The sequence below is a fragment of the Sorex fumeus genome, unplaced genomic scaffold (assembly GCF_029834395.1).
Source record: "Sorex fumeus unplaced genomic scaffold, SorFum_2.1 ptg000129l, whole genome shotgun sequence".
NCBI classification, from domain to species: domain Eukaryota; kingdom Metazoa; phylum Chordata; class Mammalia; order Eulipotyphla; family Soricidae; genus Sorex; species Sorex fumeus.
The window spans coordinates 14,186,992-14,199,406 of record NW_026606186.1 but is presented as its reverse complement, the minus strand read 5'-3'; the positions used below and the strand labels follow the sequence as shown (position 1 = coordinate 14,199,406).

Below are 12,415 nucleotides of genomic sequence, written 5' to 3'. Positions count from 1 at the left end.
CTTCCTTGCCAGGCTGGGGGCGGGGGCGGGGGGAGGCAAAGAGGGAGAGAGAAACAAGTACAGGCTGGCTTGGAAGGGAATTCGAACTCATGATTTATTCATGCCTCCACCTCCTTCCAATAAAAGAATTCCAGGTGGCTCGCAGGCAGGGGGCACAGACCGGGGGCCAAGCGCTGAGTTGGTGCTTTGCTTTGCTCATACACACTCTCTTCCAGACCCCAGGCTGAAGTCACAAGCAGAAGTACAAATGGCTCAGGAAGCCAGTCTGGAGTCAAACTCAGTTTGTGGTGTGTTCCCCAAGATAAAGATAACAGGAACCCAGAGAAATGATGCTTGGGAATCTTCCTTCTATGGATGAGTGATGAGAGACTCAGGGAGGCAGCACCAGAAGTCCATGAATGCCTGGACAAGGTCCATCTGCGATTCCAACCCCGGGCTTTAGGTCTTTAGAGCTGGCACATCATCTCCCCCACAGGGGAGCTAGGCAGGAGACTGCATATTGCTTTGGATTCACTGGGGGAATCTTTGCACTCCTCTTTGCTAAGTAAAGGAGGGAGTTGGGCTGGATCTCAAAGGCATTCTCTTACCCAGCTCTAATATGCTCAAAGTAGTCACTATTTATTTAGATTTCTACAGAATTACAATAGCCACATAAAAAATGTAGGTTATTATGTACATATGCATATATATACCCAAACATATCCCAAAGGTATAGATAATATAATATAGATCCCATTTTCCAGGGGGAAAACAGAACCACGAAGACTTAGCAGCACTAGGTAGACAGAAATGCACTTGGGAGGTTGCCCAAAGAAGTGACAAGAAAGACCTCTACTCAAATAGGAACCCCATCCCCAGCAACAGATGCCCTGGAGATTTCTAGAAAGAGAATGCTGCGCTTCTATATGTTCCTGGAAGAACTAGCTCACGGATCCCCATTCTCACACGATGCCTAACACACTGTGGGAATTCCCTGAGCACGGGAAGAAGGAAGCAGGGAGTCAGAGAGTGAGGAATAGACGTAAGAAGGCAGGGAGAGGGGCTGGAGAGATAGCACAGCGGGTAGGGTGTTTGCCTTGCACGTGGCCGACCCGGGTTCAATTCCCAGCATTCCATATGGTCCTCCCTGAGCATTGCCGGGAGTAATTCCTGAGTGCATGAGCCAGGAGTAACCCCTGTGCATCGCTAGGTGTGACCCAAAAAGTCTCCCCACCCCCTCCAAAAAAAGGACAGGGAGAGGAAGGAAGGGGCTTGTGGTCCAGTCCAGGGACAAGGAAGAGCATCTAGAGAAACGGTGACCAAGGCGGAGAGCTGCTGAGTCAGCGTAAGCAGGAACAAGGCATGCAGTCTCCGGGGCCTGGGAGGCTTCCACACCTGGACCTCTCATAAAAGAAAAGTCTGCCCCTGGCTTCTCGCTAATGAGGAGAGGAAGGAATCTCACTGTGGAGGGGATGGAAAGCTGAGAGCACTCTTGGTCTGGGCAGGAGCTGGCCTTGCAGGGAAGGCTGAGGCTGCACAAGCAGATTCACATGGGGGTGGCCCCAGCTGGGATGCAGCAGTTGCATGATCCTGGGCCTGTTCTTTACTGCCTCTGGGGCTCAGTGTTCACCTCCCAGCACTGAGAAAGATGGAGTGTGGGAGCAGAGATGGACCTGCAAGGTAACTGCAGGTGGGTCCATCTTCATCTGTGGCTGCTCTTCCCTTGCCAGCACCCCCATCTCCCGCACTTCCCCCAGGGGAGGTCTGTTATAAGGAGGAAGGAAGATCACTTGACTGGGAGTTGCTGGATTAGAATCAGGTACTCACTCCACCATTGCTTTACGGCCCCACTGCGACCTTCAATTCCCTTTCCTTGGATAAAGACTTTCTTTTCCTGTCCAAGCTCCTTACCAGTTTGTGACATGTGGTGACCCAGGACCAGGAAGACACAGAACAGGCCTCTCTGCCTGTGACAGTGTGACAACCCTCGGGGCTGAAGAGAGTGTACAGTGGAGACAGCACTTTCTCTGGACCGGCACTTGCTCTGGACCGAAGGTGTTTGAAATGTGAGTCAGATATGACACTGCTTACAATCTTGCCAGACTCTCTATTTCCCTCAAAACAAAAGACAACTCAATAGCAGTGTGTGGCCCTGGCTGACATCCTGGTTCCCTTCTGCCCTGTCATACTTTCCAGCCCGCCATACCCCTCCCCACCAGCCAGTCTTCTTGCTGGCCTAGGATGTGTCAGGTTGATATCTAAAGTCAGGGCTTGGCTGAAAGGCTCTTTGAAACAGCTGCTGGGCTAACCTCTTTATCTCCTTCAAGCTTTGGTTCAACCACATCCTGCAGTGCTCTGGGCTACTCCTACTTCAGTGCTCGTGGCGGTGGTGATGGCAGCAAGCATGTGATGCCAGGGATCCACTCTGGAATTCCAGCATGCATTGCCTCAAGCCTTCAGAGTCACCTCCCCAGCCCCTGTCCTACATTCTTGACAAGCTCCTCTCACTCCACTCTAATATTAAATCCTGCTTTCTCATCACAGAGAACAGAAATGTTCCCACTTTATTTTTTCCATCTCTTCGTCGCGTTTATCACCTTTGCACAGATTACCTCATTTCCTTAGGCAGCAAGTTTATGGTTATCATTCTCTCTCTCTCTCTCTCTCTCTCTCTCTCTCTCTCTCTCTCTCTCTCTCCTTCCTCTCTCTCTCTCTCAACACACACACAACTGATTATCAGCTCTCTAGATGCAGAATCAATTCTCTCTTTCGGGGCCTGGGGGTTTGGGCCACACTTGGCAGTGCTCAGTGCACAGGGCATACTCCTAGTTGTGTTCCGGGACTATATACAGTGCCAAAGATAAAACCAGGTTTGTCATGGTGGTAACTATTTTAACCTCTGCACTATCTCTTTGGCTTCTATTTTGTCTTTTTTTCTCCAACTTCTTTTTTTTTTTAGCTTTTTAGGTCACACCCAAAGATGCTCAGGGGTTACTCCTGGGTCTGCACTGCACTCAGGAATTACTCCTGGCAGTGCTTGGGGGACCATATGGGATGCCAGAGATTGAACCCAGGTCTACCATGTGCAAGGCAAATGTCTTATTGGCTGTACTATAGCTCGGTTCCTATTCTCTAACTTCTGATACCCTGATACCTGAAGCAATGTTGGTATATTAGAAGTGGGTGTTCCATAGTACGTACAGACCTAGTCACTGTTCAAGTGGACTGTCGAATAACAGTGGGAAATGGAACACCCTTGTGCATTCAGCTCTCGTCAGAAATCAAAGAGGGCTGAGGGACAAAGTATAGTAGGCAAGGTCTTACCTTGCACACAGCCAACTCCAGTTCGATCCCCAGCACCACATACGGTCTCCAGAGCCCTGCCAGGAATGCTCCTAAGGCAGACTTCAGGAGTAATCCCAGAGCAGCAGGCAGGAATAAGCCCAGAGAAGGGAGAAGACAGGAAAAAAGAAGACAAAAAATGCTGCAAAAATTCTTGTTTTGAATTCAGTACAAAAAAGCAAGGCATCTCCTGGAGGAAGGGGTTTGGGGAGAGGGGAGGGGGTTGTTGGAGGTTTGGTCAGCATCGTGTTAAAGGTTAAAGGGAAGAAGTGTTCTAGGCATTGGGCAGACTGGGCAGAATCTGATTATGAACATCAGACCACAAAAAGGAGTTTGGACTTCAGACTAGGACCTATGGGGAATGGGCAAAGTGATTTAGGAGAAGATTCATGATCAGATTTGGGATCGTAATAAAATCACTCTGTCTGCAAGTACCGAGGATGGATTAGGGGGCAGAAGACCAGCGCAGAGAGACCAACAAGGAGACAGTCAACATGGTAAAAGAGAGAAAGGTGAGTTCTGTGTGCCGGGGACTGTGACAAGGGGGGATGAGGAGGGGGGTGGGAGTGTCCAGCCCCAGCCCTCTACCTGCAGTCCAGAGGGAAGTCTTTGTGGGGGCTCTAGGCCAAAAGGAGAGAGTGGCGCCCACAGCAAGACCCTAGCAGGATTCCTGCCTCCTTCTGGGGCAGCAAGGCAGTAAGTGCTACTGAATGAAAAGAGCCAAGCCAGCTCTCACTTGCTATAGTTAATCTTCTGTTGCCACTAGCTGGTCAGTGTGAGAACTTGGGAACGCAGCAGCTCCCGGAAGGAGGCGGCCCTGGCTGGGGGCTCCACCTCAGGATTAAATCCAGGTCTCCTTTCCTGGAAAAGAGCTTCTGCCCCTCTATACTCCCTCCTTTCAGGCAACAAGGATGGAAAGCAATGAACCAGTCCCTCCCCCACATCCCTAACGTGTCACTTAGCTCAGGTGCTCTGGAGAGACTCTAGCCAGCCAGCTGGATGTACAGAGAAGCGGAAAAGAAATCTGAGCTCCTGGGGCTATTTTTTTCCTCTGTAGAAGATATATGTGGAGGTGGGTAATGAGGGTGCTGGGGGCAGGGATGCAGGGTGGAGGTTTGGTTTCTGCAAGTGGAAAAAGAGCGAAGGATGCACTTATGATACACCTTCCAATGTGTTCTGTCTCAGAGCCCTAGGCTAGCTGTCCCAGGTCAAGGGCAGAAAGCAGCCAGTGGTGGGGTGCAAGACCAAAGGGCTTGAGAAGAAGCTCCCACAAAGCTCATCCTTGGGGTAGGTCTCACCCCCTGGCGGAGTTTCAATCTTGCCCTACTGGGCGGAATTCAGAGCACCCTGGCTTTGTGAAGCCCTCCAAGCTCTGGTAAGGCTTTTCAAAAGGTCAGCTCCCTCTCCCCTTCCCCTCCTCCCAATTCCAGTCCCTTGTCCTCTGGGTTTTCCCCAAAGCAAGGGGGTAAAAAGCAGAGGGCTCTGATTCCTAGTCAAATCTCCTGCTGGACTTGCCTGTAAACTGAAATTAAAGAATGATCTTTGAGCCTGAGGGCTCAGCTCGGGAAAACCTTCCAGCTCTGGGTCATACCAAAGTTTGGAGAGTTCTGCCATTTCAGCTGGTGTCACAGACAACCCACCCCCCACCCACCCAAAACAACAAACCAGGTTGGCCCGGACCCAACTTGAGCCTCTCTTAACACTGCTGAAATGAATTGTCCACTCCCCCGCGCTCTTCTTGCCCCATTACCCTCTCCGCAGCATGTATGTTCTGAGAGCAGAAAATACACTTCTCTTTGCCCCACGGAGTAAGCTGGTTTCATCAGATTTGAGTTGTGAATGGGGTGGGGCTGGAAGGAAGTAGAAAAGGGAGAAGGACTCGGAGACCACAAAATGCCACTCCTTCTAGGACCCCTATTTATGAAGTCCCCTAAATTTGGGGTGATAGCAGAATGGGTACCCAAAGGAAGAAAGAGAATGCATTTATTAGAGCCCACCTTTGTTTGAAGACATCAGACATCCTCTCCTATTCATCCCAGCAAAATAATTCTCTCTCTCTTTCTCTCTCTCTCTCTTTCTCTCTCTCTTTCTCTCTCTCTCTCTCTCACACACACACACACACACACACAAACACAGGGAGTGAGCATAGTAGAACACTGGAGTTTATCTTGAATGCACCTTCTGTGATGAAGATGAAAAATCCCCACAGAAGACTCAATGCTACTATCTCTGTGGTTTTTCCTCCCTGCTAATAACAGCTATCAACCTTCAGAATCAAAGAAGAAAGCAAAAAATGCAAATAGCCTCAGCATCTCCCAGGTCCCAGGTCCTTCCACCACATGCCTGGCAAGCAGCATGTAGAATCTGCTTGGAGTCCTCCTTGGACAAGGCTGTTACACACGGTCCTGGGAACAGGGCATGGGGCAGCTGGAAACAACCCAGGAACCCAGCCTCCTGTGGAGGAAATCTCTGTTGACCACTGGGTGTGGGCTCTGCTTGAACATTCCTTAGCACTAAGACATGCTTCTGTCAGCTGCCCCTTAAAGGAAGCTCCCCTTGTTTTCTGGACTGTTCTTGATGGGCTAAACTCCTGCCTCCTGTCAACTATTCTGACCTAGTGCCTGTTCTCTAAGGACTTCGAGGGGCTGACTCCGGATATCCATTTTATGTGTATTTTTTGTCTTTGTTTGGGGTTCACACCCCATGATGTTCAGGGGTTATCTCCCAGCTCTACACTTAGGAATTATTCCTGGAGTTGCTCAGGGGACCATACAGGATGCTGGGGATGGAACCCAGGTTGGCTGCATGCAAGGCAAGCACCCTCCCCGCTGTATTATCTCTGCAGTCCCTTTCTGTGTATTTAAAGGTATCTCTGCAGACCTGGACTGGAACGATAGCACAGTGGGGAGGGCGTTTGCCTTGAACGCAGCAGATCCTGGTTCTATTCCTCCATCCCTCTCAGAGAGCCCGGCAAGCTACCGTGAGTATTCTGCCCGCACCGCAGGACAGAGCCCAGAAAGCTCCCCGTAGTGTATTTGATATGCCAAAAACAGTAACCAGTCTCACAATGGAGACTTTACTGGTGCCTGCTCGAGCAAATTGATGAACAACGGGAGGATAGTGCTACAGTGCTACATTGCTCTGCAGACCTAATTCTGGCGGCATTTCAAACTTTCGCTTTCTCCCAAGCCAATCAGATTTGTGGGTAGATTTTAAGCACTTGGCCTAATGTACTCCTGGGGTGAGGTACACTGAACACCCCTCCCCACACTGGAGGTGGAGAGCATTTCCTTCCTCATAAACCTTCTCCCCGGAGCTAGGGAGGACTTGTCTTGCATGTGGCCAACTGGGGTTCAATCACTGGTACCTCATATGGTCCCCCAAGTCTGCCAAGAGGGATTTCTAAATGTAGAATCTGGAGTAGCCCCTGAATACAGCCAGGTGTGGCCCCCAAACAAATTATAACAACAAAATCTTTCTCCACATCCAGAACACACAGAATTTCTGTGACAAAGCAAATTAGCATGGTGAGTGAGTAAAGAACACTTTTCAATTTTCTCTTTCTCCCTCCATTTGTTCAAACAAAGATGGAAAATGAAAAATCTTCTATGGGGAACAAAAAGGGGAATGCCCTTTCCCTATCTGCGGGGAAGAAAGTAAAATCCACAAGCTGACTTCAGGGCTGCCGGAGGGTGGATGAGGACCAGTGATGTGGGGTTTCACCTCGGATGCCCTGCACTGGCAGCTGCTTTTCTTCCACTTCTTCCTTTTCAATCAGTCCTTCTCAACGCCCCCAGGCTATTTTCACGGCATGGAGAGAGTAGAAGGAGGAGCTAGTTGGAGTGACAGAGGAGGTCAAGGCAGTTCAAGTTCAAGTTCATAGCACCTCTCCAGGAGGACTATTTTAGGGCTCATCTACCCACTCAAATCACAGAACAAAGAAGTGGCGGGGGAGATAAATGGCTTGTTCAAGGTCATGGTGAGCCAGAGGTGATGTTTCCAGATTTGACCCCATGTTAAATTATCAGCCCTTCTGGAGCATTCTGCTTCTCTTTTCCGGGGCCTCACTGGGTTTCTTTCCTGTCCCAAGGTCCAAAGATATGTCTTTGCTCTCTGCCTTTCCATCCTTCCTCAGTACCATTAAACAATATGCCCTTTGACCTCTCATGAGCCACAAACCTTGGAGCTGGCAGGAGTTTGGAGAGGCCCTCAAGTGCATGTTTCTGAAGGTCCTTTGGAGAAAGGTTCTCATCATGGAACTGACTGTTCAATTTCTCCCCAGAAATCAGCATCATTCCCTGCATAAATGTCACCAGCCCCTCAAAATCACAGTTAGCTCCGGAGACTGTCTGGCAATTACCAAGAACAGAGGGGCTGGGCAGACTGAGATTCCAGCTCCAGTCTGCCCTTCTCTGAGCATGCGACCTTGGACCAGGTCCCAGACCTCCCCAAGAATGCTTTTTTACAACAGATACAGCAACTGTAACAGTCTGCCTCCTGCCTCAGTTGGAGGGTGTGAATGAACAGTAAAAGACAGGAGTGAAGAAGCATCACAGTCAGAATCCAGTAACCCACTTGCTTTTTATTCCTTGATCATTTGGTAGGAAATTCATCTGCTAGGCAGGGACTTCGAATCAAAACTAAGGAAAGAAGTTCCGATGCAGAATCAGGAGATGATTCACCTTTAATGGGCACATCTTCTTCAGTAAGGGCAAGAGGTCTGAAGAAAAGTCTTTTAAATGTTGCCAACCAGTAGAGCTAATCACACAAACAGGAAGAGGCAAAACAGGGAGAAGAAAGGGCTGGGAAAAGAGGTGATGGTGGTGAACTGGGATAGCTGAAGGTGTGTGCAAAAATGCCATGAGTTTCCCCAACTGGACTTGGAGCGAAATGGGAATTCTACCTTCTTGTTGGTTTATCTGGTCACCTTTCCCCATCCTGGCCCTCAAACCCCCCAAATACCAGGCTGCTCTTACCACCGTCTTCTGGGTCCACAACCCAAAGCATGGTTGAACGGCTGCGGCAGACACCATCACCCCCTAGTGGTGATTTCAAACAACCCACTATTGGCAATTGGCTTTAGATTTGGCCCGTCTAGCTATGGCATCTGCCTTGTGGAAATCTCTTGAACTGAGGAGCTAGTAACAAAAGCCGGGGGGGGGGGATTCTGTTAGAGAAGGACCTTTCAGAGGTCTGGGAACCCTGATAAAGCGGTGGTCATAAAGGACTCAACGTGCCCCCACTCCAGCCCCCACCACCACCCCTCATTTCCAGTCAGCCCGTCCTCCCTGAGCTCATTGTGCACTCGGTGTTTACATGCAAACAGTGGAAGACCAACACAAATAAAAAGCCCACGTCTCCCTACACAGCTCCTGCTACACTCGGCCATCTGCTGACTACCTCCCTCGCCAAATCCCTGCGCAACGCCTTGAGCTGCCAGTCCAGGGCGCTGGGGGGCGGGGTGGGGGGAGAAGGAGGAGGCAGAACCCACTTCCAGGCTTGCATCCAAAGGGGCTCAGTGCTGCCAAGGAGCACAGCGCCCTGCCACTCCTCAGCAGAAAGCCCCCAGCTGCCAGGCTCAGACACAGTGCATCTGAGAAGGCAACAGAAGGCTCCAAGTGTAAGGTGGATGCCAGGGGACTTTCCGGCAGATCCCTGCATCCTGGGAGATTCAAGGATCCCAACTCCTGGGGCCAAAGAGAATGGAGAGTGGGTAGGGCACTTGCCTTGCCCCCAGCTGACCCAGGTTTGATCCCAGGCACCTCATGTGGTCCCCCTCATTCCACCAGCAGTGACCTCTGGGCCAGGAGTATGCCCTGAGCACTGTACCAGATATGGTCCCCAAACAAAACAAAATCAACAAAACCCCCCGGCTCCTCTCTAATGTTCTCACTCAGCCAGCCCAGGGTTCCACTTGGGAAATAAAGTTGACAGAGGCAGAGCTTGCCAGGTCCGGGGAATTCTGGGGGTTATTCCTAGATCTGGGAGGGCCAGGTCCTCCACACTCTTGGGGGAACTGTCAGCATCCTGGGTCCTGTCCCCAAGCTCAACCCTCTGCAAAACATTCATTCCTTCAGCCCTTATTATTTGAACGGACCTTTAGAAGGAATCTCCATTCGCCATCTCTCCCGGAGTAGACAGATCACAAGGCGGGAGAGAGGATGGAACCAGAAGTGGGAGCCGTAGGGGGGACACCACACTGTCTCTGAAAGAAGCCATGCCCTGCCCTGCCGGGAGCTGAGGTGGTGGTGGGCAGTGAGCGATGAGACTAGAAGAAGTCCCTTTTCCACCATCATCCCCTTTCTTGGACATGTTCAGACAGCACGTGGAATGGGCTACTGGCACGTGCATGCCGGCCAGGGTGGCTGGTCGGTGTTAGGGTGCGTGTGCACGAGTCTACAGGCCAGAAGTCTCTGGGAGCAAGTCCCCCGGGCCCCTCGGAGGCTCCCTCCAGCTCAGCCTCCCAGAAAGCCAGCGCGGCTCGGGTTCCAGTCGGCTTGGGAGAGCCAGGAGCCAGAGTCGCAAGGCAGATCAGGAGAGGGCACGCGCTCCCACCTACAGAGGCAGCCAGCCGGGAAAGGCAACCGGGCAGGGCTGGGGTGGTTCCCCGGAGTCTAAAACTACACTTACAAATATTACCGCTTCCCAACGAGAGAGGCGTCTGCTTCATTGATCGCCCTCGGGGCTTCTAGGGCAAGACCAGAGTTAACCCAGGATCCTGAAGACCTCCCCGCCCGCTGAACGCCCAAAGCGCATCACCCGAGAGTCAAAGCAGGGACCAAGAGCTCCGGGGGTCTCCGCCTGACCCTTCCTCCGCCCAACCTGTTCCCATCCCCAAGTCTTCCTCCAGGCGTTAAGGTCGGCCAGACTCCTACAACCAATCGCGCCCCGCGCCCCCATCCCCCAGAAAGGAAGGGAGAACGAGCGATCGGCGAACGCGGGAGAGCTAAAGGGGGAACAACATTTTTTGTAAACGTTCTCCGAGATAATTAAGCTATCAATTACCCGGGTGGGAAATCAGCCGCGCTTCCCGCAGCTCCGCGGAAGGGCCGTCTCCGCCGAGACTCGCGCTAGGAAGCAGCAGGCAAGCAAGCTGCTGGCCAACTTTCTGATTAACTTTTCCGTTTGGGCCCCCACCCATCCCCACCCCACCTCTTTCCCGTTCCCCTTTTCCTTTTTCCCCTCTTCCTCGCCTTTAAGTTATGATGGTTTATGAGCGCAGAGAAGTGAGCGGTGAGGATGAAGCGGCGCTCCGCGGGGGAGAGTGGAGAGAGAGAGAGAGAGAGAGAGAGAGAGAGAGAGAGAGAGAGAGAGAGAGAGAGAGAGAGAGAGAGAAAGAGAGAGAGGCGAATGCGACAAGGCGGGAGGCCGGAGAAGGGGGAGAATCGAGGCGTCTCAAAGTGCAGGAGAGTTTGCACTGAGAAAGCGACGCCCGGAAAGCCCCTCGGGGCCTCCCACGCTGGCCCACCCTCCGCTTTTCCCATTTCACAGAAATCCCAAACGGAGCCCCCCACCCAGCGAAGGGCGAGCGACTTGGCCAAGGTCACCCAGCCCACGCGGGAACCGGGCAGATGCGGGCTGGGTGCATCTCTCTCGGATGCTCCTCACAGCTCCGATTCGCAGCGAAAACAATAGTAATTAATAATAATAATACTACTATCCATCGCGAGGAGCAGAGCCCGCAACTCCCCGGCGACGGCGAGGGGGCGGGGCCCGCGCGCGGCGAGTGACCCGGCGCGGGGAGCCCCGAGCCCGCAGCAGAGCGCGCCTCCCTCCGGGCCACCAGCCCCCTGCACGCCGCGCCGTCCCGTCCGCGAGTGCCCGGCGTCGGGAGAAGGAGTCGCCACACAACTCCACGCCGGGAGTGAGAGGGCGAGGGGCACGGTCCCCCCCACCGCGGGCCGGTTGGCACGCCCCCGGGCTCCCGCCGCCAGGCGCGCGCTCCCGGGGACCTCGGGAGTCCTTTGCAACCACCTGTGCGCCCTCCGGACCCCTCGGCTAAGCCCCTCGCGCCTCTCAGCTCCGGGCAGTGGGCAGCCCGGAGAGCGACGGGGATCCCCCTAGGGCGCCCTCCACACACACACACACACACACACACACACACACACACACACACACACACACACACACACACCATCCGTCCGGCTTCACTTCGGGGGTCCCGGGCGCCTGGAGATGCCCGCGCGCGCGGGCGCCCCGCCTTACCCAGGGTGAAGAAGGGCAGCTCGGTGTTGTCCAGGTCATCCTGCACCGCGATGCGCCCGGGCAGCTCGTTGCGCACAAAGAGCAGCAGGCGCGAGTCGGCGGCGGAGCCCGCGGAGCCGGCCGAGCCCGGGGACGCGGCAGCGGCGGCGGCGGCGGCGGCAGCAGCAGCGGCGGCGGCGGCGGCTCCGGTCCCGGGGGCGGCCCCGGCGCGGCCACCGCTCCAGCCGATGTCGCTCTCCCGCAGCGCGGGCAGCGTGGACACGGTGACGGTCTTGAGCCGGCACGGGCTGTCGGGCTCCCGCGAGGCGGCGGCGGCGGCGGCGGCGGCGCCGGGCAGCAGCAGCGGCGGCAGCAGGAGCAGGCACAGCAGCAGCGGCGGCGGCGCCTGCAAGCGGAGCCGCAGCCGCGCGCCGAGCCCCGGGCCCGGGCCGGGGCCGGGGCTGCGCCGGGCGCCGGCGGCGGCCATGGCGGGAGGCGCTGCGGTGCTGCGAGCGGCCGCGGCGGATGAAGCGGCGGCGGCGGCGGCGGCGGCGGCGGGCGCCCGGGCGGTGGAGCCGTGGGAGCCGCTCGCCAGCAGCCCCCAGCTCCCGGCTCCGCCTCCCGATCGGCCCCGGCCCGCCCCCCCCGCGCCGCCTCCCCGGGCCCCGCCGCCCGCCCCCCTTCGCCGGCTCCCCCGCGCCGACCCCGAGCGTCTCGGAGGCTCCGCCCGGCCTCGTGCGCATCGCTGTCGCCCGCTCTCCTTTCCCAGGATCTCCCCCCACGCCCCCCCCCCCCCAGTGACACCCTAGCCCGGCTCTGACGCCGCGACACCCCTCTCCCCCAGGTCTAACACTTGCGGACCTCCCAGGGGCTCCCCAAAGCCAGCCCCTTCCCCTCTCTTTAGCTCAAC

The 12,415-nt window shown here is 54.7% G+C and overlaps 1 protein-coding gene across 4 annotated transcripts in view; it reads right to left on the bottom strand.

The window, feature by feature from the left end:
• ASTN2 (astrotactin 2) overlaps nt 1-12,150 on the bottom strand; it is a 1,072,177-nt gene extending 1,060,027 nt beyond the window's left edge. For 2 of the 4 annotated variants that reach the window (XM_056138490.1, XM_056138491.1), the window contains exon 1: nt 11,527-12,150. In XM_056138490.1, coding sequence (XP_055994465.1) covers nt 11,527-11,992 — 466 coding nt within the window. In that variant the 5' untranslated portion in view covers nt 11,993-12,150. The remainder of the gene's footprint in view (nt 1-11,526) is intronic. The other 2 variants (XM_056138492.1, XM_056138493.1) reach the window with 2 other exon arrangements.
• Between the last annotated feature and the right edge of the window lie 265 nt (nt 12,151-12,415).